Below are 26,863 nucleotides of genomic sequence, written 5' to 3'. Positions count from 1 at the left end.
TCATTTTTCCCAGTTCCTGCACTCAGTTTATAATATGCTAAGTGTCCTTGGACAAATAAGCATTTACAAACACTAGCCGAACTTAAAATTAAAATCAGAATTGAATTTCAAATCCCACTTTATTCAACTATGTATATAGAAGTCTGGTTTTGCCATGCATAAAAGGTCCTCCCCAACCCATCCCCCAAACCCAATCCAACAGACTCCTAGTCTGAACCCAAACAGACCGGAAAAGTGAACTTGTAGCTTTGACAGTCTCTCATTTACGTAAGGAACAATTTTTTTCTATTTGCGGTTGACTTTAAGGCAGCCTGGGTTCTCTAAGTCTTGACTCTGTCACTTACTAGCTATAAGACCTTGGGAAGTTCCTTTCTCTCTTTGGATCTCAATGTTCTTCTCTGAAAAAGTAAGTTATATGGTTTTTAGGTTCCATCTGAGTTCCATTGAGTACAGCCTTTTTACAGCATTACTAAAATTAGCTGCTTCATCATCTCTCCTCCAATACTGTCCAAAGAAATCACATTCTCTAATTTACTAGCGATTTCTGCTAAAAGGCCCAGCATGTGGGTCAAAATGGGATGGCACCTGAATTACTGGAGGACTATTTCTCTGGACCTTCCAAATGCTTAGTTATCTTTTTCATCATGACAGATTACTGGTTAATGAGGCTACTAGCATGGCTCTGTAATGCATCAGGGATATAGCACTCCTGACTCCATAAGGTGATGATGGTGCCAGTGACAGGGCTCATTCCTACTCAGCAATCACGACTTCCCCACACTTCTGATTTCAGCAGCCTTGTCCCAGTGAGCAATGTCACAGAAGGCAAACCCTAGTCTTCAGTGTCTCTTATGGTCCTGGGGCTCCACAATTGTAGGCAATTCTGAGAACATTCATCAGCTCTAAGAACAGGCCCTGGCTGGCAGCTGACACAACCATTAAGGACACAGTACAATGCACTTCCCAATGGAGCAGAACCTCAGGGCCTAGGTTCCAATGATAATTCCACTACTTAATACATTCATGATCTTGGGCAAATCACTTTCTTTCTTTAGGACTTAGTTTCCTAGTCAGAAAAATCTCAAGATATTTGAGCCAAGGCCTCAAAATGGAGCATGTCCGAGATCCTGGGGGTAGGTGCCAATCAGCCAAGAGAGGAGGAAGCAGGGGAGGGATGCACGACAGCTCTCTTTCAGATTTACTTGAAAGGGGAACATGATACAAGCTTAAGATTCAATATCCACATAAGGAAAAAACCCTGCAACAAAATGAAACATCCTGCTTCGGGAGGCAGCAGGTTTCACTGAAGGTCCCTTGAACTTGACTCAGATTCATTGTTTGTCCCATTTAAGATCCTGAAAGGGGTTATAAGAAAATAAAAGGCATAGGCACTTTTGACAAGAGTTGGGAACATTCTCCTCCTTCCCCTCTTGTCTCAAATATTGAATCACAACTTTTCTGCTTGACCAACTTGTAAACTCATACCACTTTTAAAAATGATCAATTCTTTGAGTTTACTCCCTCTTACGTACAGCAGGACTTCATTCTTTTTGTGTTACTTTAAGCTTGGAGGAGGTGGGAAGTCTGTTGTTAGACTGGGCTGTTCTAGGCTTGAGATCGAACCAGGTGTTACTGGTGGTCTCCTACACTTCCCTTCCCCTCTAATGCTCCTTTTCCTGGTGGTAGTCGAGGATAAAGCAGAGGTTTGTGCAGAGGTTTGAAGGGCAGACCTATCACACAGTTACATGGCAGAAACACAAGAATGTTTGTGATACTCCAACACTGGGAGAAGCATTACACTGACTGCCATCAGTTACAAAGCCACATTAACTGTCCAGCCCACTTTTGTCCTGCAGGCCTGTATCAGGTATACAGGTTCCTTACTATCACAGGGTCTCCAGCGCCTTTGTTCTGTCAACCCAGAAATGTCTATAGGTGCTCAAGCACTTCTAGCACCTCCCTCTGCCAAAAAGACCACACTTTCAGACAATTTCCTTTTCTTAGCAGTTCAAAATACATTTTCCCTATTAAGAATCTGCCATTTAAATAACTGCATATTATGGTAAGTTTTTTTTTTTAGGTAGCTCTTTAGCACTTTACAGCTTTTAAAAATATTAAGCTGGTATCAAAATCAGAAAAGAAGATGCATTAAAACTGTCAACATTCCCCATAATGTAATGTTTGCTACCATTTCTCATGTGTCTCTAAGTATGATCATTTATTTAGTCAATGTATTTATTTTTTATTCAAATTTTTTATTCATTTTATTTATTTTTTATTCATTTATCTTTTATTCAAAGTATTGAAGGGAAATGACTAAGAGCCTTCAAGCAAGAGATATTCCTCATGGCATTAAAATATTCTTATAGCTTCAGAAGGGAAACTCTAACCTCCTAAATTTAACAACAGTCTCTTTTAAAGTGGTCACACTTAAAGAAGTATGACTCAATTTGATTTATTAAAAATTTACCAAGTGCATAGACCCTGCCTAAAGGCATTTACAATCTAATCTCAAGCCTGGACAAGCAAGTCCCAAATTGATTACTCTCCAGTTAAAAACGATGATGGTGATGATAATGACTGGTGTTTACATCATACTTTAAGATTTGCAAATAATTTTAGTGCCATTATTTCATTTGACTCTCATAATAGAGGAGTTAATGCTATTATTGTGATTGCTTGGCAGTCACCATTTTTAATAAGGAGGGAGAAGAGAATTTAGAACTTTCAGGGACCTCAAAGAGCTAGCCCCACCCCCTTCTTTCACAGATGAGGAAGCTGAGAAGTAACTTGACCGAGTTATGCTGATGATACAGTAAAGGTTTGAGCTTCGGTCCTCTTTCTGCTAACCAAGAAAGGAACAGCCTGAAGGGCTCACTAGTGACAGTGACCAGCCAAGCGACTAGGACCTTACTACTGAATTCTTAGAAGAGAGGTATTTGCGTCCATTCATCCAACAAACATTCATTACGTGTAGCCTACTGTCAGCAGGGAAAGACACAGTTTAATTAGGACGTAATCCTCACTTTTATGAAATCAAAGACACCAGTAGAGATGACTATATCATTAAGGACATGAGACACAGTATTCAATAAGTTTCCCGAGTGAAAATCATCGCTGACCAGAAGTGCTGGATGAGGTGACCTTTTAGAAGGAATTCACTGGGCCAAGATGGGGTGGGAAGACATCCTAGACATAAGAAAGCATGAGGGAATAGGCTCTGTTTTTGTTTTCTCTTTGAATCTCCTAAGCACATGGCTTTACACACTACAGGTGCTCACTATATGCTTATAGACTGAATTTGTCTGGAGTTCAGAAAATAATGTGCTGAGAGCACAGAGTACACCAAGGAGTAATGTAAAATAAAGCTGGAAAGGTAGTGGAGAACCTAATTGGGGATAGCTCTGAACATCATGCTAAGAGAGTCTGAAATTCACTGGGTGGTCAATAGAGAGTCCCTGGGGATGTCTGCACAGATGAGTGATAGAATATGCCTAAAAAAGATTCTGACAGAAGAGAGAGGACTTATTGGGGAGCTACTGCAAAAAAACGGAGCAAGCAGGGATTAAGCTGGCACTAGGATAGAAGTAAAGGCATAAAGACCACTTACACACAGTTACCTGTTGGAAATTTTAAACTAAAAGTCTCTTTTTTGGGTAGTACTTACAAACACATGCTTCTTTGCATTCCCTCATGCAATACACTCCAGACGTGTGAAAACAGAACATGAAGGTTATTCACTTAAATGAGTGATTCTTATGAAATCTTTATGAAATGAATGAGACTGTCAGGCTAGCAAAAAGGATTGTTTTTGTTGTTGTTTTTTTTTTAAGGAGGAAAAAAATCTGAAATTGACTTTAAAGAAACAACAGATATAAATATATGCATGTGGTCTAAAGCTTACAAACAACAGTCTCATAAACAGCCACACCTGATGATGTGAGGTGGTGGGCTGCTGTCATGGGATCCCTCTTGGTAAAATATGGGTATTTTAAAGTAAATCTGTGTTTGGAAGTAGAGGAAAACGCTGGAACCAGTTAAAGGAACAGATCCAGGAGCACATTCTCAGGTATTCCCAACCTCTTTCCAGCCCTTTCCTTCCACCAAAACAAAATCTCTCTCAACATTGCTTGCATGTTTTCTACCTTCAGCGTACCTTTCTGCATAAAATACCACATAAGTATCTTCTGAAAATCCACTTTGGTTAGTGTTAAAAAAAAAAAGGCTTTGAAAGATGCAAATACCTTGGGGATGGTTATTATGATGTTATGGAATAGAAGGAAAAGTTTTTAATTAGGTGGGAGGTGGGTGGGGGGAGGCAGGGCTAGTGTGGAAAACGGCACACTTTGAGGAGGAAGAGCAGATCAGGAAAAGAGGTTAACTTAAGACAAATGGGGACATAGGGAGAGGGGCACAGAAATGCAAGTAGGAGAAAGATACTACACATAAACAAGTTATTTTAAAATTCTGCCCCAGGATAGCTAAGACACAGGAAAGGGAGGGGATGAAATGCCCTTCTCTTCATTTTCCATCAACTCCTTCCAGAACAAAGACTTATACTATTAGTACAATAATTAAGCTATGTTATGGAATAAATAGGATTTTATGCATAAGCCCGGGAAACCAGCCCTCATATGCCACCTGGTTTTTTTTTTAAAATAACAAATTGCAATGGATAGGACAACCTTATGGACACTGTATCTGTAATTTGCTATGGAGATCTCACAAATGTTCATTAAAAACTATTTACTTCACTAATAAAAATATTTTAACCATCTCTTCCCTATTATTATTTAAAGTTTACAGAGCACTTTCCTGGCAATATTTCCTGTATATCTAAAGTATCATTCTGATTTTACAAATAAGGAAGATGAGGCAGAGAATGGAGAAGGGACTTAAACAGGGTCATGCCCAATCAGAGCCAACACCAGACTTTGGCCCTTAGTCTCTTGAACTTAAGCAAAGTCCTCTATTAAACTAGCTAGGGGCAGTGGGGTGAAGATGTAGATAGAGGGCTGGGCCTAGAGCTGGGAAGACTGAGTTCAAACCTGCCCTCACTTTTACCTGTGTGACCCCAGCAAGTCTGCCTCAGTTTCCTCAACTGCAAAATGGAGATAATAACAGCACATGCCTCACAGGATTGTTGTGAGGATCAAATGAGATCATGTCGTAAAGCACCTTGCACAGTGCTTGGCACAGAGGAGCTACATAAATGCTTAGTCCCTTTTCTTCATCCTCTCTCTAATTCAATACAAATGGAAAGCCCTTTTACACAATGCCTAAAGCACCTAAGAAGCACGTAACTGAATGTGATGGTGGACACCTCTAAGGTCCCTTCCAGATCTAAATTTCTATTACCACATGATTCCAGATGATATGGAGATAGATCTGCCTTTCCTCCAAGAGGCTTATGGTCTAAGAGGGCACTGAAGTCAGAGGAGAGATAGCCACAACAATCAGAAAACTCTGCACTGAATTCCAAATAAGTAACTTACAAACAATTTGGCAATACAACCCCTTCATAAATTGGGAACCATCTAGGAATCATCTCTAGTCTAGCATCAGCTCCCTCACTATCCTCTAGAAAGCATTTCTCCCTCAGGGCTGTCTGCTGTTCTTGGCTTAAAGCCTTTAAAAGGGTAGGAGAAGGGGTTTAGAATTGCAGGTAGCATCATGGTCCAAAACATCTGGTTTTAGATGGTGGCTGCTGCTACTTTCCTTCATTCTCGAAGGACCTCAGAAAGGTGATGCCACAACATGCAAGTGAAATGGACTGAAGTGAAGGAAGGCTGTGCAAAGTCACCAGCCTCACTTTCTCCTCCGGAGCCATCTGGGCCCAGTGGACAGATACAGATCAGAATGCCTAGAGATGGCACAGGATGCAGTCAGAGGCCTTGGCCTTTTCAAGCTAAAGTCTCTAACAGGTCTCAGTCTGACTGAAGCAAAGTCTACCCAGTGATTCAGGCTTAATAAGAAATACGGTAAAGAATGGCCTCTTAAAAAAAATAGATCTGGGAGGGGAAGACCCTCAGAGTTTCTGGCCAAAACAGAGACAGTTGCTATTTACATTCACTCTGAGCCAATCAGGGCCCAAATAACGACCAAATAGGGCTTGACCTATTATTGGCCAATCGATGAGCAAGAGTGATTTGGGGTTAAGGCTAGTTTTTAAGAGAAAAGGGTAAAAAAGTGTCAGAGATTAAAATGTACATTCTCTTTGGCCAGAGCACCCACAGTAAGGGAGGGGAGGGAGGAAGGGAAGGAAGGAAGGAAGGAAGGAAGGAAGGAAGGAAGGAAGGAAGGAAGGAAGGAAGGAAGGAAGGAAGGAAGCTGTGTTGCTCAACTGACCAATTCCAGTTCGGTCCCCAGTGGGCAGCTCCTTTTCTACTCACAGAGGTTTCTGTTTGTCCTTCATTCTTGAAGATGGTGGCTAAGAAAGCCACCAAAACACAGGACTTCCTTTCCTCTACTCATTCAAAACCGAACAGGGAGAAGAAGAAAAGGGGCAAAGGGGATTTTAAACGCAATATCATCCTGAACACTGACAATCAAGTATTCTTGCCTTACCACTGTTATTTATAAGCAAAGAGTTTTCAGGGTTCATCAATCATAAGATACTGCTATGAAGAAGGTAACTTCTTCAGAGAGCCAGGCAGGGGCTCTCTGTAATATATGAACATCTATGGGCCTGGCACAATTCTCTTGATATGTAGAGGCCAAGGCAATCCTCATCTGATGGCCATAAAGGAAGGTGGAACACTGGGCTGGCCAGCAGATTTCTTTCTCTTTCCTACCAAGATGGAAAACTCACAAAAGCTCCAACGACTTTATTCTAGGGCAGACTCTTCCAGGAAACACCCTTTACTCCTCTATTTGTGAAATATGGGGACAGGATCAGGTGGTTTCTGCAGTTCCTTCTACCTTTAACATTCGTTATTCCCAAGGTTTTATTACAAGGCCTAGTGGAAAAAGTACTATACCCAAAAGACACCTAAATACAAAGTGCCCAACTTATTAGCTGATGTGACAATACATTGAACCATTGTGAGCCTTTCTCCTCAGCTGTAAAATGGAAAGTAATAACCATAAGTACATAACTTAACGCTAGGTGGCACCATTGTGCACAGAATGCTGGGCCTAGAGTCAGAAGATCTGCATTCAAATCCAGCCCCAGACACTTACTAGCCGTGCAATCCTGGGCAAAACATTTCATTTCCTCAGCTGTAAGATGAGGGAGATACCTTAAAGTACTGCATATATGTGCTCTATTTCCCCCAGTAGAATGGAAGCTCCGTGAAGGTAAGGAATGTTTCTTTTTTCAGTATTTCTGTCACTAGTACCCAGTACAGTGCCCTGGGCAGAACAGGCCCTTAACACATGCTTGCTGACTGACCATAAGGTACCTTCCGGTTGACGTCACATCCCAAAACTGCGGTGCATAAATGTCATGGAGTGTTACTGTACTGTGAAAAACAATGAACACAGGAATACGCAAAGTGCAGAAAGACTTAGAGGAAGTGGTGCAGAGCCTAGTGAGTGAGCTGAGAAAACAGCAGTGCCAATGTTTATAGGAATGAGAATAACCACAAAACACCTGCAAGTGAACGCTGAGCAAGGTTCTTCCCAAAGACAAGAGCTATAAGCAGACAGCGCCCTCGATCCCTCGGCAGAAGCTGCGGGGCCATGGATGTGGAACACTATATACAGTCAGACTTTTGGGATGTATTGATCAGCTTTGGTTTTTTTTCTCTTCTTTTTTTTTAAACTTCTCTATTATATGAGCTGACTCAGAGACAGGAAAAAGGGAGAAAATTTAGGTGAAAAAATAAGATATTCATAAAAATTTATTAAATAAAAAAGTACTGAACATCAGTGGTCATCTAATAAAAATCCTATGTTCCAAGGCCCCCTTCAGCTCTCACATTTTGATGTGCTAATTTCCAAATTTAACAAACTATAATCTAAGGTCTTTCTAGCTTTTAAGGGCAGCTAGCTGGTACAGTGGACAGAATGTCAGCTTGGGAAGACCTAGGTTTCAAATCCACACCTTTGTGACCCTGGGCAAGACACTTAACCTTGTTTGCCTCAGTTTCCTCATTTGTAAAATGAACTGGAGAAGGAAATGGCAAACCACTTCCGAGTCTTTGTCAAGAAAGCTCCAAATGGGGTCATGAAGAGTTGGACATGACTAGAAACACAAGCATTTGGGGCCATTTGTTATAATGATTTCTAAATTTATGGCTAAACCAGGGTTATTTATCATAATGCACTAAATATATATTCACTTGTAAATAATGGGGAGAGAAAGAATCCTATTGCTCTCCTCACATTTTCCTTGCATAACAAGAGAATCTTTCAAAGGACTCACTGTGCTATAAGACAGAGCAGGGATTTTAGAACACACATAAAACTGTTTCTCCAGACAGCCCTGGTCTTAGACTTCCTGAATGCCAACTGTAAAACAAGGACCCAGCATGTAAATTGTCTTGTTATAACTCTTTACCTTGTTCAAGGGGAAGAAGAGAAATCCAGTTTGACTTTCTATATCTATAGGGGCATTTATTTATTTATTGGCAGGAAGGCGGGGCGGGGTGCCCTGCAGCAGGGGAGTTAACAGAAGTTAGTCTACTGAAGGCAGACACATTCTATTTTTCTGTCAGCTACAAACAGCTGCTATCCTGGTTAGAATGGGGCAGATAAAATATACTGATTCATTTCTTTGTGAAATGTTTTTTTAAAAACATAACTCCTGTAATATGCATTTTTACAAAACTGTAATAGCTCTGGCAAAAACTTTCAACCCTGCCAAAAAAACTATTTGAACTGAATTCTTAAAGAGAGAGGGAAAAAAATCTACTGCTGCTATGAATGTAAGTACTGACTGACTCCATTGATCTTTTGGTTGAAATAAACAGTAAGCTTATTTCAATACTTCAAGGAGGTGTGATTGCATCTCTGCAGTTAAATGCCTTGCCAACTTTGATGGAAGGCTTAATGAGTTATCACAGATTGCCTTCCTCTGCTACCCTCCCCACCAAAAAACAAACAAACCACCAAACATCATGTGGTAGCCAAACTGTTGATAATAAGCAGTTCTGGGCTTGAGAGAAGAGCCACTGAGTGGCTTGTGAGTTACCTTCGCCACCTTCGGGAGCTTTGTGCTGCTCTTCTTCCTCTAGGTCAGGCCCATGTTTGGGTTCTTCCTTCACTTTGCCCTCCTCCAAAAGGGTTTCTGCAGCCATAACCTCTCCCAAAGACTTCTGGTCTTCTGTCTTATGCCGCCTAGGCTGGCTTCTTTTTCTGTGGGACCTAGGATGGTAGATTTGTGAAAGTAATCTGACATTCTTGGCTAAAGAACATAAGACCAACAAAACCACCCTCCTTCTCCCTCCCTTTTTTGAGAGAACCTCCATCACGTGGGCCATCATATCTGCTCCATCAGGAGGAATAGGGAGAACACTTTCTCTGGTGAGGAGAGGTAGGGAAAAGGGTTTGGGTGATAAAGGAAGAATGGGTTGAAAGAGAGGGAAGGGCAAGGGAAATGGTCAAACATGGGTGCAGTGCTGATGCCAAGCAGAGGATGCTGATGACATCTGGAAGTGGGAAAAGCCAAGCCTGACACCCAATGGACTTCTGAAAAAGCTTCTTTGACACTGTAAGTCAAAGGAGTGGTACTTATATTTAGGTATAAAGGAGACAAGGGATGCTTTGAATTGAGTGCGAATTCTGGATGAAAATGTCAAACAAACTTCCTGGAAGAGAGTAAAAAGAATTGACTTACGATAGGCCAGGCTTTCTGTTCTGCTCTCTCTTCCTTTCTATATTTGGTTTTCTCTCCTCCTCAGTCTTTTTCCAGTGTCTGTTTTCCTTCAGACTAATTTGTCTAGAATGTAAATTTTCAGGGTTTTTTTCCTCTAAGATTTTTCTTCATCTCTTTAAGACATTATCTAATTACACTTCCCTGTCTAGCTTTTTAATTCCCCTCCCTTACTTTCCCCCCATATATGAATATTGTGAATATATTACATACAAGTACCCATTTTCACTACTTCACTCTGAGCTCCCCCTTTCCACCTTAAGTGTACTTTAGGAAAGACTAGCTTCTTTCCTTTCCAATTCCCAGGAACTTGGCAGGGCAGGGCAAGGGAGAGCCAGAAGAAGATTCCTAAACAAAGAATGCTTCATTTTATTTCAGAGTAGAATGTCCCTAGGAAAATGTTATTATGGCTGTGTGGACCATTTTAATACAATCGAAGGAAAGAGAAGTGGGTGAGCTTACAAATTTACTCCATGTGACAAAGAGTAGCTTGGAGAAAGCAACAAAGGGACTAAAGTGAACAGCTTATTTTAAGGAGGTAGACTAAAAGAAGAAACCAAGAGTAGGCAGATAAGAAGCTGTCAGTTTTATCCAATTCCAGCTCAAGAAAGGAGGAAAGCCTACAGGGTACTTCCTCTGTGGGGAAGACTGCCTTTAGATGAAAAAAAAAAATAGAAATAGAAATAGCTTTATTAATCCCCAAACAGACATTCCCAGCCAGGATAGAGAAGATAAAGAATCTCAAAGGTACAGAATCACAGAACACCCCAATCTTAGGAGCTAGAAGGGACTCTATGAACGAATTTCTTCTACAATGTCCCCAACAAATGGTAACGGAGAAACTAGAGATACTGTGAAATGTAAGCTGCTGTTAAAAGTACAAATGGGAAGATAAGGAGAAGAGGGAAAGTCCTTGGACCTTTTTGTTGCAAATTTGACCACAAGGTCTATTAACTAAGGAGGGAGTATATACCATTTGAGCTGAATCTTGGCCAAACAAATTAAAAAGAAATAAACATAGAATATTTATACATGTCCTGAATCCTCAAGACTCTTTCTCCTCTTGAGGACAATACCTCTCGCTCCAAAGGAGGGTAACATGTGGATGAATCAGTGGACACTCACTGGGGTGACGATAAGGCAGACACATACCCTTTCTACTCCTATCTTTTTGTCACCTTTACTTTTTTTTTGAGGAGGGCAGAGAAGGGTTAAGTAAAAAAAAAAAGTGCTTCATTAGTTAAAAGCAAAGTCTGTTCTAAAGAGCTATAAATGTCACCTATTTCAGTAAAAAGAAAGCTTGGAGATAGTGGCAGCTTCCATATGCTTTTTCCATTCTGCAACATTACATCTGCTACAGAATGATAAAGCAGAGTGAATCCTTCCAACAACTACCTACCACCTAAGCCTCAGATGGAATAGAGATCCAGCTACCCCCATTCCCAGAGCCTGTCCAGAAATCAGGCTGCCAATTAGAACTAGAGTAGAGTTAAAGAAAGTAGCAAAGCCCTTAATGAGGCAAACTGAATGGAGAAGGGAGGGGGATACTAAACCAATAATGATTAATAGAGGAAAAATGAATCTACACACATAGTCACTTATAATTGCTAGACTCCAACCATATGGTCACCCTCTAAGTATAGATGTTAACTTCACACCTGCAAGATATTCATTAGCAGGAACATTTAGCCGAACCCATAAGGATCAGCTTTTCTCACTGCTGAAGTTCCTAAAAACAGAGTCTCTCTTCAAAAAGAAAAACATTTTAATTTTGTTACTTAGTGGTCCCACTTTGTGCTTCACATGAGATCTTGGGAAATGCGAAGCACTAGAGACAAACCAAATGTTCCATAAGATGCCCGGTTAATTTTGTTAAAGGGGCAACAGACACACACATATTCACACAGGTATCTGGGGAGCCAGCAAAGCACACCTGCTGTAATGATCAGGAGATCATTACAAGACGGGAGAAGTGTGGTCTAGGCGGAATGTTGGACTTGGAATCAGGAGAACCTGGGTTTGTATCCTTCATCACACATTTACTAGCAGAGTGACCTCTAAGTGATTAAATGCTGTGGGCCTCAGTTTCCTCATCCATAAAATGAGGAGATTGGCCTCAATGACCTCTAAGGTCCCTTCCAACATTTTATCTATGCTCCTATGGGACCAAAGCTGTCTAGATAACCCTTCCAGGCTCTTTAATGCCCATCCCTTCTGTTACATATGTGAGCCTATCCTGTAGAAGGCAAGATGACATAGTAGAAAAAGGCCTCAAGGCCTTTTTTCAGAGGACCTGGGTTCAAATCCCAGCTTTCCTACTTAGTTCCCATGTCAACTTGGGCAAATCACTCTCTGGTTCTTGGCCATATATAAAATGAACCCTTTGATCATGTGACTACATGGTTCTATGATGTAATATATCTCATTACAGAGGATTACAGTATCTAAAAATTGAAAGGCACTTAAGATGCCACCTAATTTAACCTTTATCTGACCCAAGAATCCCTTCTGAAGTATCCCCAGAAAGTGGTCACCCAGTGTGTTTGCAGACCTTCAGTGACAAGCAAACCCACAATCTCAGAAACCCACTTCAGAAAACCTTAGCTAACCTTAATTCAAAAGACCACTTGGTGAAGAAAGCAGGAAGCAGCCTAACAAAAAAACCCAGCAGCAATCTCCTGAGAATCTTCTTAGCACCGTCAGTTGCTTCTTCCTTCTGATTTCAGTGTTGCCAAAGCATTCCTTTAAAGAAGTCTCAGAGCTTGCCAGGTAACTTCATTTTCTGTAAATGGCGTACCTTGGCTTCCACAAGACAAACATCATGCTCTCATGCTGAGTACCCCCTAGTTGCCCCACTTCAGCTTCCTTTTGTGTGTTGTCTTCCTCCATTAGACAGTAAGCTCCTTGAAGGTAAGGACCATCTTTCTTTTTCTTATTTGTATGCCCAGTGCTTAGCATGGTGCCTGGCACACAGCAGATGCTTAATGAATGAGTTCTATTTACTATGAATAATACATGGTAAATCATATTAATGGGTTGGTTGCCTTGGGAATTAGGGGGTTCTCCCTTTCTGGAAGTCTGGATGACTACTTGCTATTGAGGGGGGCCTTGCTCAGGAATTGGTTAAACCAGATTAACTTCTTAAAGTTTCTTACTGTTCAGAGATTTTATTATTTTGTGATACTCAAAGAAGGAAAAAAGCTTCAGAAATTCAGTCTATGAAATAAGAACCAGAGTAACATACCCAAATCCTACTAGCAAGGGAACCCACAAAATGGTTTCACTCCCAAGGTAATAAACATCTAGCAAATGTAGCTACTCTAGGATGGCATCAGATTCAACATATGGAGAATATGACTAAATAGCCTATTCATAGCTATCATACATCCCAGTGTAATAGGGTCCCCTTCAGAATAGTATATCTGTGAGCAGGAGAGGATGAAGGAAAGGAGGAAAAAGCCTTTAAAAGATATTTCTGGAGAAGTAGCTATGATGTTCCTCTTACGGGATGACTACCTGCAAGTATTTTATTTTTAAAAGGAAAAGAATGTTAATGGGAGAGGGGAGAAAGAGAAAGGAATGGGATAGGGAAGGGAGGGAGGGAGTGGAGAGAGTGAGAGAGAAAGAAGAAAGGCAGGGGGAAGGAGAGAAGGAAGGGGGAGAAACAGGAGGAGGGAAGGTTAGAGAGGGACAGACTGCTTCAATTCCACTTTAACCAGATATATATGTTATATATACATAAGTGTTCTCCAGCCTTTCTTTAAAAGCTTTGTGTATATATCTCTATGACTGAGTAAGCCAGAAGCAGGTAGGAAAAGGATATCTGCATATCTACAAACTGCAGATGAGATACTTTGGAGGGTAGGAGGGGCAGAGAGGAGAGTGCTGCAGAATGAAGCTATATTTCTTCCTTACCCAAGTAAACCATGTTTCAGTTGTAGGAATGAGCTGGATCAGTTCTGGTTATCAGCTTTAAAAAATTAGCCATTAATCAATCTTTCCAAAGAAAAAGAGATCTCAATTACTTTTTAAAAATTTGTGTTACTTTACATACCAAAGGTTTAGTTTAAAATTTGCTATTCAGTCCCATTCTCAGAATATGAATATGTCATAGGACAACAGAAAGGGATGGCTTCTGTGAGTAGAGGGAGAAGCAATAAATGATGAAATGAAAGCACTAGCTTACTTGGTACTTTCTTTTCCCTTAAAGCACAGGTAACCTCATGTATGTTAAAAGAAGACACAAGTGAGTGAGGATGAAGGGGAGGTGAAGGAAGAGAGGCATACACATAGAAGATGTATGTATATATATACGGAACACCAAAATCTCTGGTAATTCAGTTTTCCTCTTGAAAAAGTTGGGGTTTTTTTCCTCCTTCCTGGAGTAAACATGACTAACAGAGAACTAGTTTTCATTCCAGTTTGATTTTGGTTGTCCTACTGGCAAGCCATTTATAAAACCTTCTATGGGATTACAGTTTTGGAAATGTGATTCCTGGGTATTGGCAATCCGCTCTGTTGACCAATTAGCTTGGACCACAATCAATTCAAATATTATGCAAATATCATTTCAGAGTATCTTCCCTAGCTAGGGCTCTGTCTGTATATAGACTTTACTTTTAAGACACAAGTGCCAAAAGAGAGAGGTAGGAAAAAAAAAGAAAGCCCCAACCAGAACTTTGTTTTCTGGTAACACAGAGAGACAACAGGAAATCAGTAGTAAAGACAATAAAAGATAGCATAAAAGGGAAAGACTAACTATATTCTTGGTGATGGGAGCAGATGTGATCAGGTCACTAATTTAGTATTATCTGTTTCCAAAAAAAAAGGACCAGAGAACTTGAATAAATGATCCTGAGATGAAGCCGAAAAGGCCCAAAATGCATAAAAGTGGCAGCAGGAAGCTTACAAAATAGGGTTATAGTGCTAGGTCTAAGGTGTAAGTGAAACTATGCTAAGTTAAATAAAGTCCTTTAAAAAAACAACAGTTGGAAAAAAAGAATTATATCCTGAAGTGATTTTTTTTTCTCCATAAGTGAGCAACTCCTTGCACCTGGCTAGTTCCAGGAGTACTTTCTTGCCTCCAAACTCTCAGAACTTAGTCCCTCATGTAACCATGGATAAGTGTGAAAAGCATTCCTATTGTTCACTAGCTCTTGGGAGATGCCCAAATTCCATCTGAAGGCTGGGATCTATCTTAAGTAGAGAATGAGAAATGTTTCAAACCATCTAAAGAGTCTGATGAAGGGAAATGTTCCTTCATTAAACAACCCCACCCCTCCCCAATACAAAGCCCAAATCAAGGGTCAACTGAGCATTGAGTTCAGATTCAAAAAAGGCATACGCAGTATTTGCTGGGCCCTATATGAAAATTCTATTGTTGCATCTGATGGTAAAGGGGTTCCCCTGACAGATCCAGACAACACTAAAGCGGACAGACACTTGGACAGGCATTCTGGAATGAATAACAAAGCTAAAAATGTATGTTTATGAAGAAGAGCAAGGTTGTTTGGAAAGTGCTTGCTACACAATTGAGGTATTTTTTAATCCTTGGTACAAAGATAAAATTCTGTCAAAACAAGCTTTTTCAGTAATTCTAGAAATCACATTGTGGCATCACCAACTTTGTGAGTCTTTTTTTTTTAAGTGTTTAGGAAAAACTAAGGCAAGATACACACTAGATACATCCCTTAAAGTTTTGCTAAAGGCCAGCTAACTTACTGGAGGGGAAGCCTGCCCTCCTGCCCCCATCATCAAAGCATCAAATAAATGGATTTCACTCTTCCAAAGAGTTGCCAGGAAAAGAGTGGATTCCTAGAACTTGTAGAAACAACTACTAGACAGCTCTGAAATCCAAAAGAAACTCAGTTGTCTCCCCAAAACAAACTTAAATGTACTGTGGGAATTGCTTTTCCTTCAAAATAACTTTAGTAGAGAATATTTTTTTTTACAAGAGAAAAAGCAATTGGAGGTTTGGGGGGTGGGAGAGGGGCGACAGGGAGGGCAAAGGACCTGGAAAGAAGAATTGAAGATTACAGTTACAATTTATATTTTTAACTGCTTTCCTCACAACAAAGTTGTGACTTGGGTATTATAAACACTATTAAAGCCTATTTTACAGATGGAGAAACTGAGGTTGAAAGCTGAAGAAACCTGACCAGGTTCAGAAATCTGCTATCTCCCACAAGCCAAGAAGGTTTTGACCACCCTCTCTGTAAAAGAGAAACAGGGTCCTCATGCCCTGGAGATTAAACCATCTCTGCAATGTGTACTTTTCTTTTAGATATAGGTGATACAAACTTGTGATGTCAGAGAAGAAAGAAAAGTCCAGAAAAGCAGAAACATAGAGGGTAGCAGGCAGATTTCTAGCTGAGAGGTGGTGAAACAAAAAGGAAGGACAGTCTTGATGCACAAAAAAAGGACCGTACTCTTCCTTTGATGGCACTATTTAAAATGAGCCAGAAGGCTCATCAACATAGATTTTTCCTGTGTTAGAGAAAGAGGCAGTATCTGCAAGGCTGTGCTTCCTGACTGGGGGCACATCAACCATAGGAATATACACATTTCAGCAGAGATACCTCCATCCAGAGATAAAGAGAAAGTTGAAAGTAGAGAAGGAAAGAGTTTGAGACAGTCTGAAAATGTCCATACCCCTGCCTGCTGTCTGTGAGTGGGAACTAGAAATCTCTCTTTTTCCCAATGAGGATTGCCTTCAGACCCTATCTTGCTTTCAGAATGCCAGGAGTGCAATAGTGACTGAAACTGATCCTCTGAACAATCCTGTTCATGACAAATCTTACCTCCGAAGGAGCTTAGCTTTCAGCACAGCCTTGGTCTCATTCCAAGCCATCAGTTCAGGGCTAGTTAGTGCAGTGGGTTTCATGTGGTCCAAAGCAGTAATATCCTTTCCTTGTTTCCACAGCTCATAGCGCTCGGGCTGCAGCACTCTCACAAAAACATCCATTGAAATTTTCACCATGTCCTTTCGGCAGGTGCACTGCCAAAAAAAAATAGTAGATCACACACATTTAGATTCCATCTTGTTTCTGTAACCCCCCCTGCCTTGCAAAGATTCTGTTCCCACTTCTTCATCATCTAATCTCTGGCTCTGCAACCACTCCACTGTGCAGCCTTGGGCAAGCCCCTTCATGTCTCCTCCTGGGCCTATTTCTTCCTCAATAAAATGAAGAGATTGGACTAGATGCAAGGTCTTTTCTTGCTCTGACAATCTATGGTCTAAGGTTTGATGCTTGTTAGCTCTGTAGCCTAAGGCAAGGCACTTAATTCTTTAAATGTCAGTTTGAGGATAATATTTGAACTACCTCACAGTGTTGAAGTTAAAATTTTCCTAAAGTACCTTTTCTGGGTTTTTCCTTTATCACTACCATAATCAACTTTGTATTATATTTAGGTTCATGCTGTATCCTCCCTAGTAGACTGTAAGTACTCTAAAGGCAGAGAAGGTGTTGTTTTTTTTTTCACCTCTGTGCCCCCAAAGTTTAGCATAGTACATGGCAAGTTCTTAAAAAATGACTGCTGATTGGAACTGGTGTACTCTTACATAAAAGGAAGCAGGGATTAAGATGATGGAGGGAAAGGAAGACTGTCTAAATGATGCCATAATTTTAACAACTGAACTTAACATAGACACTTGAAGATGTTACTTTTTACTAGGAGCTAGACCCAAAACTTGTCAGGGCCAGCCAGTGCTAGTATCCAAGTGATTCTATCTACACGGAATGAAGCCGACAAGATTTAAGAAAAGCAACAGAGGGGACAGAGCCAAGATAGCAGCTGGAAAACAGGGACTAGCTTAAGCTCTCCCCCAAATCCCTCCAAACACCTGTAAAAAATGGCTCTGAACAAATTCTAGAGGTGCGGAACCCACGAAATAGAAGAGGGAAGCAGGTCTCCAGCCCAGGACAGCCTGGACGGTCCCTGGGAAGGATCTATCTCACAGTGCTGGGAGCGGAGCACAGCCCAGCGTGGGCCTGCCAGAATAGACCAGAGTTGGCCTGGAGCAGGCCTTAGGGCCATGAATCATTGAGCTGTGGCAGTTACCAGACTTCTCAACCCACAAATGACAAAGACCACAGAGCAGGTTACTGGGAAAACTGCTAGATCGGGTTAGAAAGCAGTCTGGCCCCAGCCCTGGGGGTGGCAGAGGTAGTGCGTGGTGGTGACAGCAGCAGCAGGAAGCTCCTGGGGCTGCTTCCAGAGTCTCTAGCTCACACGGTGGGAGGAATCAAGCAGCAGACCAGAGCAGGAGTGCAGGTCTTGCTTTGTCCTGCTTGGATCTGGGTTGAGGTCCTGGTTGGAGGTTCTTGGGGGAGGAGGAGCGCTGCTGTGGCAGAGCTTGTGGTGACAGTGGAGTAGAAGTATCTCTGAAAACAGCAGCACAGCCCCTCAAGCTTGGGATAAAGCAGTCTCTACTCTACAAGCAGTGATACCCTGACAAAGTAGTTGGCTGGGAACATGGCCAGGCAGCCAAAAAGGACACAGACTCAGACTCAGGCTGTAGAATCTTTTTTTGGTGACAAAGAAGATTAAAACATACAGCCAGCAGAAGTCAACAAAGTCAAAGAGCCTACATCAAAAGCCTCCAATAAAAATATGAATTGGTCTCAGGCCATGAAAGAGCTCAAAAAGGATTTGGAAAAGCAAGTTAGAGAAGTAGAGGAAAAATTGGGAAGAGAAATGAGAGAGATGCAAGAAAACCATGAAAAACAAGTCAACAACTTGCTAAAGGAGACCCCCCCCAAAATACTGAAGAAATAACACCTTAAAAAATAGACTAACCCAAATGGCAAAAGAGCTCCAAAAAGCCAATGAGGAGAAGAATACCTTGAAAGGCAGAATTAGCCAAAAGGAAAAGGAGGTCCAAAAGACCACTGAAGAAAATACTACCTTAAAAATTAGACTGGAGTAAGTAGAACCTAGTGACTTTGAGAAATCAAGATATTATAAAAAAGAACCAAAGGAATGAAAAAGTGGAAGACAATGTGAAATATCTCATTGGAAAAACCACTGACCTGGAAAATAGATCCAGGAGACATAATTTAAAAATTGTTGGACTACCTGAAAGCCATGATCAAAAAAAGAGTCTAGATATAGTCTTTCAAGAAATTATCAAGGAGAACTTCCCTGATATTCGATAGCCAGAAGGTAAAAAAGAAATTGAAAGAAAAGCAACAGGAAAACTACTGTTTGTTAACAAAGTGGCTTGGGGATTAATGGATAAGAATTTGATCTGCATTATTTTGACCCATTTAAAAAAAAACAGCCACAAATTTAAGAAACCCTATTAACACTTCAAAGTGAATATGCAATGGATAGGATATGGATAAAGGGTGAGCCTAGGTTTAAGCCCTGTCTCTGACATATATACTACTAGCCATATAGCCAGGAGCTGAACAGTGGAATGAATATCTACAATGAGATTTCAGAGATATGGACAAAGTCTCCTCCTGCCCCTTTCATCAAAGCATCAAATTGGATTTCACTCTTCCAAAGAGTAGCCAGGAAAAGAGAGGATTCCTAGAACTTGTAGAAACAACTACTAGACAGCTCTGAAATCCAAAAGAAACTCAGTTGTCTCCCCAAAACAAACTTAAATGTACTGTGGGAATTGCTTTTCCTTCAAAATAACTTTAGTAGAGAATATTTTTTTTTACAAGAGAAAAAGCAATTGGAGGTTTGGGGGGTGGGAGAGGGGCAACAGGGGTGGCAAAGGACCTGGAAAGAAGAATTGAAGATTACAGTTACAATTTATATTTTTAACTGCTTTCCTCACAACAAAGTTGTGATTTAGGTGTTATAAACATTATGAAAGCCTATTTTACAGATAGGGAAAATGAAGTTGAAAGCTGAAGAAACTTGACCAGGTTCAGAAATCTGAGTGATAAAGCCAGTGTTCAAACTCAAGCCTCTTTACTCCAATTACCTCCTCCTTTTAATTATAACACATGCCAGTCTACATGGAGGGAAAAGATAACTACACTGTGTCCACCATGAGGACAAACCTTTGTGATGCGACAAACATTCCATGAAGAAGAAGGTAGTTGGGCATATCATGTTACCTGAATGGGTTCCTCATCACTGGAGATTTTTAAGGGGAAGCTATATGACCACTTATTTGAAATGTTGAGGAGGGAATTCCTGCTCAAGTAAAGGACAGGCTAGAAGATCTGAAGTAATTTCCAATGCCTAGATTCTATGTATATAAGTACAGTATATAGCCACATGCTAGGTAAAATGTGGGCAGCCCTGAAAAAATCTCCCCTTTTTATTCACCCCCTATAGTTAAAATCAATAAGTATTTATTAAGTGCCTGAAAATGCACAAGGAACACTACATAAAGACCAAAATGCCAAAAGTAAACATTCCCTGCCCTCAAAAAAGTTTATATTCTACTTGGAAATAGGAAGCGAGAGAGATTTAATATATATATATATACACAGATAAATCTAATAACAAAGTAACTTTAGGAGATAAAGAAAAAGCAATAACAATGGGGGTGGGGTGGAAAAGAGGATGGCAGGGGAGAAGACTTCACCTCAGGAGGCAGCAATTGAGTTAAGCTTTCTTGAAGGATGTTAAGGAGAGAAGCAGAGATAAGGAAGGGGTGAATTCCAGGCACACGGTAAAGTGGGAATGGGAAGAGGTAACTTATGCAAAGGTACAACTTATGCAAGAAAAAGAATGTGGAGTTTGGGGGGGAGGGAGTACTCCAAATTCGTTGGCGTGGGGGAATGAGAATACCATGAAAGGTAGGTTCCCGGGTCGAGGAGTACTTTATATACCATGGCAAATTTGTATTTTACTTTAGAGGTAATAGGGAGCCACTGAAAGTTTCTAAACGGGGCAGCAGTGATATGATCAGACCTGTGCATTAAAAGGAATACAAATATGGGATAAGTGTTGTCTAATGTAAAGGGCACTGTTCTCACAGCCAGCAGATCCATGTTTAAGTCCTGACTCCCCTACTCTACAGCTCTGGGACTTGAGAAAGTTTTCTGACCGCTTTCTTTGCTCATCTGAAAAGATGTGGCGGTTGGACTAGATGACATTTTTCTGTACCAATATAGCACTCAGGCTGTTCATCTGTTGTTCCTTACTCTTTCTACCAGAGAACATGAGAAATGAAAGGGAGGAAGGGTCCTGAATTCCAGAAAAATGATCTCTGAGAGAAAAATCAGGAGAGGAGTGAGTGTGCTCATACCTTCTTAGTACTATGAGTACATAAGGTACTTGGTATTCTTCCACTGAAGTTCTACAAAGAGAAAACTGGTCTAACTGGAAAGGGTAACAGATATTCACAAGTATTCAAGCAGAAGCTAGTTCCCTCCACCAGTGAGGGACCTTATAGACTTATAAGAGTTCAACTGAAGGACCCCTTAAAATTAATTCTAAAATTTTATGATTCTCTAAGTCTTTTCCACATCTGAAAGGGGCAGTGGGGTATGGCACTTGTTTTGAGACTTAACTAGCCATGTAATCATGGACAAGTCACACAAACAGTTTCTTCATATTTAAAACGGAGATTAAAAGCACTTATACTACCTAAGTCACAGAGCCGTTGTTGGAAAAAAAAATGCTTTATAAGCTCTAAAGGCAACTGTGAGGTATCATTTATATAGTCCCTTGTCTCTGCTTTTTCCATCAAGCAAAAAGACACAGAGAAAACAGCTTCTACAACTGCAGGTTGGAACCTCTTTCAGTACATAGTACTGAAGCATAAGTACACAGTATATAGGACTCCTGTTTCAACCACCATAGTGTCATTGTCACTTTCTCGGCAGAAATTCAGAGAAACAGACAATCTTGATTTTAAAAAGACTAAATGATATTATATTGCCTCTGACAGCCACCTTCCAAATGTATTCATTCATTATCAAACAACATTTAGAATTTCTGGCCAGGAATCTGAAGTGTTTGAGAGGAGAAAATATTCTCTGCAGAATTCCCTGCTTGTTCCTCCAGCCCAGCATTTTTTATTTCTGTTTTTCATTTCACAAAGAGTGCTAGTCGCCTTCTGCTCTGTTCCGAAGCACTAACTTGGGGAGCAGTAATAACCTGACTGTACTGAGCAGGAGGGAATATTTATGGCCAGGCGATTTCCAACAAATTCAATTCATTTAATGAAAAATAGCGCTGGAAAGAAAGGCTTGGAATGTAATTTGGCCAAGGAGTTGCTGGAACACAGATGGTGCCCATGTTTCAGACTCCTGGCTGGCCTGAAGCTTTCCCCAGTGTCACCATCATGCCTGGCTTAAGGGATTTGTATTGAGTGGCTTTTCAATTACTCTTCCTTAAGTAATTAAAAAAACCACCTGTGTGCACCCATGGAGGAGAACATGAAGACCCACTTTATAGAGCAGATCACCTGTTGGTCCCAGAGACAGGCCAGTTTACTTCTCTGCTGAGTGACAAAAGAGGACAACTCGAAGCTTCATGAAGCAGAAAGTGCATCCCCACTGCCCCAAAACTTCTAAAGAGATGACAAAGTTTATGGAGCTTAGGGGCCATTTCACACTGACTCTGGGGCTGGGAAAGTGCTCATCTAGTCTCTTTCAGAAAAGGAAGGCACAGAGAGGTTAAGTAATTTTCCTATAGTCACAGAGCTAGTAACTAGCAGAGTTAGATTCAAACTCAGGTCTCTTGACTATCTAATCCAGTTTTCTTTCTACTACAACATGCTGGATTCAGAAGAATAGATTTCTAAGACAGGTATTTTCAACACTGCAGCAAACTAGGGTGGGGAGATTTATAGTACAGAGTGAAGGGGAAACATTTCCAGGGCCTCTCAAATCACACTTAGTAGCCCACTCTCCATTTTGCCCATGAAATACAGCAAAATTAGCTTAAGAGGCACAGAAAGGGGTCTGAGGGAGAGAGGGGGCAGAAAGAGAGGAGAAGTAAGGGGAAAAAAGGCAAAATAAAAGAGGTGGTATATCTGATCAGCCCACTGGGACCACTACTCCAGTTGCCTTCCCTATTTTCCAATCCACTCTTCATAAGGCTGCCAGAATCTCAGGCTCACAGAGCTGAAGGAACCTCAGGGACCATCTAGTTCAGCTGCCTCATTTTACAGGTGAGGTAGCTGGATGGCACAGCAGACGGAGCACTGAACTGGGGTCAGGAGATCCAAGTAAAATCCTGCCTCAGATACTCACTAGGCATGAGACCCTGCGCTTAATCTCTCTGAGCCTCAGTTTCCTCATCTGTAAAATGAAGATAATGATAGTACGTATCCCTCAGGGTTGTTATAAGGATAAAATAAGATATTTTACATTTTATTACAAATGCTTGGCAAATCTTAAAGTGCTATATAAATGTTAGCCACAACCATTTCCTCCTCTCTGCTTTCAGGCTTCTTTCAAGTCCCACCAAAGATCCTACCTTCTACAGGAAGCCTTTTCCAATCCCTCTAAATCCTAGTGTGGACTCTTTCTTAATCATTTCCTATTTATCCTGTATATAGCTTGTGTGTGTCTTCTGTCTCCCCTATTTCCCTTGAGTGTTTCAAGGGAAAGGACTGCCTTTTGCCTTTCTTTGCATCTCAAGTGCTTAGCCCAGTGCCTGAACACAGTAGGTGATTCATAAATGATGATGATCAAACCTGAGGCCCAGAGAGGTTCACACAGGTCTAGGAGGCAGAATTGAGATTCAAGCCTTTCTTATGCAGGGAAGGGAATATTTGTCCTATTTGTCTTTCCCTCTCAACTGTCTCCTAAATTCAACCACTTCAGCCCAAAGTTTATTCAATGCTTTACACAGCAAGTCCCAGCCCGCTTTCCAAACTGATCTCCTATTTCTCCCCTACATATATTCTAATCTCATCAGGCTCTTTGGTGCGCAAATATTTATTCACTGGACTTAATCAGACTTTGTCCTCACTGTTTTCTTTGCCTGGAAAGGACATCTTTCTACCTCCCTCTTAATGAATTCCTACCCACCACTGAAACCTTCCCTGACCCCCTTCAAAACTAAATACAATTGAACTATGATACAAAAATAATGTGTATAACCATACTTATCTTACTGCTCCTACTATATTATAAGGTGCTGAGGGCAAGGACTAAGGTCTTATCTAAACTACAAATGTCCCCAGTGCTCTGCATAGAGTATGTGCTTAATAAACAGCTATCAGATTGAGGCAGTAATAGATGAGAAGCATCCCTGGGGGAAGGCTCATCATTGGCTCCCAAATGGCAACTTGGCAACTTTGTGGGATCATAACTTAAGACAAAGCTAAGATAATGGAAAATAGAATCATGATCCAAAAAAACAGGTTAAAATGCTCAAGAAATTTATAAGGATATAAATGTGAAGTCTTGCACTTGGGTTCAAAAAAAAATCAACTTTAGAAATACAAGATAGGTGGCATGGCCAAAGCAGTATGGTTTAAAAGTATAGGATTTTGTAGAAATGAAAAGTCAACATGATTTGACATTATGATATGGTAGCAGAAGAAAAAACAAACTTAGAGAACATTAAAAGGTGTGATTTAAATATAGGCGATATAAAAATAAAAGATCAACAGTTTTATTTATTGTATCCAAGAGATATGGAAAGCCTCACTGTTCTCTGTGTTAGGTAGATTAGAACCCAGGCCCTCTATCTCCACAAATGCCTGATCTACTTTCAGTGACAGAATGAACATATCTTGACTTAGGAGCCTACCATGTATTTGAGGCCAGCATCCTTTAATAATGAAAATTACTCTGAAGTCACATGAATGCACAGATACTATGAACTCTAATACCTCTCGTCCCCACCCCCCCATACAAGAAAAAATTCACCCTCTTCGCTATGCTTTGCATTAGAAGAGGCTTGACAACTTGGCAAAATGCACCTCAAAAAGCCCCTGACAGTTCAGTTCTGGGACCCCTTTTAGGAAGAACTTTGATAAGCTGAAGACTATCCACAGGAAAGTGACCAGGATAGGAAAGGGTCTCAAGATCATGCCATATACAGACTATTTGAAGGAACTAAAGAAAAACAACTTGAAGAAAAGAATACACACACAAGCACACGCGCACGCACGCACGCGAGCAAGTGTTAGGTATCTTCATGAAGTATCTGAAAGTCTGTGCACTTGGAACTGGGAAGAATTCGGACATACATCTAGCCTTCTGCAGGGCTTTTCCAAAGTGAAATAGGATACCTTGAAAAGTAGTGGGTTCTCAAAGCCTACTTCTCCTAGACATCTTCAAGCAAAGGCCAAATGACTACTGCTCGGGGATATAGCAATAAAAGGAACTTGTAGTCAGGTGCACGCTGGATGACTTGGCCTCTAAAGTCCCCCTTCCACCCTTCCAGCTCTGTGGGATTTAGAGCTGAAAAGATTCTTAGAGATTATCTAGCCCAATACCCTCCAGAGAGGTTCAGTGACTTGACCAAGGCTTCCCAGGTAGTAAACAAGACAATGAGATCTGAATCCAACATACTTCCTACTCCACCACTCGATCTCCAGCCCAAACCCTCTACACAGGAGGGAACTGAGGCCAACTGAAGGGCAGTGACTTGCCTCACGTCACAGAGTGGGATTCAAACCCATGCCCTCTTGCTCTAAACTCAGAACTATTTCAACTACACAAGATGAAGGAGCCCAAACTCTAAATGTAGTTACATCAAGGAAGAAGGAGGCTGAAAGACCATGGCTCTGGCTGGATAATCATCTAGTCTGGCTGATGTAATTTTACATAAACACTGCTGGGATGGATGAGTACTCTGATTAGTTTTAATTGTACTTCAATGCAAACACAGTAAAGTTCACAAATAATTTACTTTGTGCTTTCCCCACCACTCCTGCAAGTTAAGATGTGAAAATAGCATGGCATTCCTCCTGCCTCCATACTGTGGCTCTGTCTGCAAATCTGCAGAGGGGCAGTAACAGAAAAAAAAACAGAGCTTGGGAAAAGGAAGAAAATGGAAGCAAAACAAATCTCGCCCATATTTGTTTTCCTAAAGCAGCCCTAAATGTTCTCCTTTTCTACCCTTTGTGCCGGCCCTCTCCCTATCCTTTGGTACAGATGTTTGTATAGAGAACCACTGTAGTTACTGAAATTAAAGCTGAGTGTTCTCAATTCCCTTCTTGCAGCTTAGCATTCCCCTGTCAGCCTTGAAGACAGAGATGGAAAACTTTCTCAAAAGGGAATTGGTCTGTGTCATTACTTTCTAATGGAGAAATTAGGTACAAATGGGCAGGGAGGGGAGAAAAGGTCTTGAAAGACCTCCTACAGAACTGAGAGCACCCTAGAGTCCACTGTACTCTAACTGCTACATAAAGTGCAAAGAGACCAGCCCCTCTAAGGCGCTGGGGGCTTTCACTGCCCTGAAAAGCTCCAAGAGAACTGCCGAATAATGAGTATTGAGACCATCTGGGAGACAGTCCCTTTGCCAATCCATCTGGTAATTACTAAGCCTTGCTATCTGGAGACAAAAAGAAAGCAAGAAAGCCTTTCAGAACATGTACTGGCAGGCTGATGGGCCACTACCAGGGAAAAGGTATTGCCAGCACCTCAAAGACTCAAGATAGGAAGCAACAGACTAAGAGCATCCTCCTCAGGAGATTTAGTGGGATCCTTGACTCTCAAACAGTTTTGATAATAACTTATATTTATATAATTAAAGGTTTACAAAATGCTTCCCCCTCAGCAACTTTATTATCCTTAGTTTACATGTGAAGAGAGATGTAAAGGACTTCCTTTTGATCACAGAGCTAGTGTGGGATTAGAAGCCAGGGCCTCTATCTCCACAAATGTCTGATCTACTTTCAGCAACAGAATGAACATATCTTGACTTAGGAGCCTACCCTGTATTTGAGGCCAGCATCCTTTAACAATGAAAATTACTCTGAAGTCATATGGGTACACAGATACTAAGAGCCCTAATACCTCTCGTCCCTACCCCGCCACATACAAGAAAAGAATTCACCCTCTCTGCTATGCTTTGCATTAGGAGAGGCTTGACAACTTGGCAAAATGCACCTCAAAAAGCCCCTGACAGCTCCTCTCAGCAGAGCTGCCTGAGACAATTTAA

The 26,863-nt window shown here is 41.0% G+C and overlaps 1 protein-coding gene across 2 annotated transcripts in view; it reads right to left on the bottom strand.

Moving 5' to 3' along the window:
- Positions 1-26,863, bottom strand: part of KDM4B (lysine demethylase 4B) — a 277,035-nt gene that overhangs the window by 53,868 nt on the left and 196,304 nt on the right. Inside the window, exons 9-11 of one of the 2 annotated variants that reach the window (XM_036755284.1) lie at positions 16,618-16,814; positions 9,782-9,883; positions 9,137-9,309 (exon numbers count right to left, since the gene is read on the bottom strand). In XM_036755284.1, coding sequence (XP_036611179.1) covers positions 9,137-9,309; positions 9,782-9,883; positions 16,618-16,814 — 472 coding nt within the window. The remainder of the gene's footprint in view (positions 1-9,136; positions 9,310-9,781; positions 9,884-16,617; positions 16,815-26,863) is intronic. The other variant, XM_036755292.1, reaches the window with a different exon arrangement.

This window comes from Trichosurus vulpecula, chromosome 1 (assembly GCF_011100635.1).
Source record: "Trichosurus vulpecula isolate mTriVul1 chromosome 1, mTriVul1.pri, whole genome shotgun sequence".
In the NCBI taxonomy this organism is placed as follows: Eukaryota; Metazoa; Chordata; class Mammalia; order Diprotodontia; family Phalangeridae; genus Trichosurus; species Trichosurus vulpecula.
The sequence above is the reverse complement of the archived record's forward strand: the minus strand, read 5'-3'. Positions and strand labels throughout refer to the sequence as shown.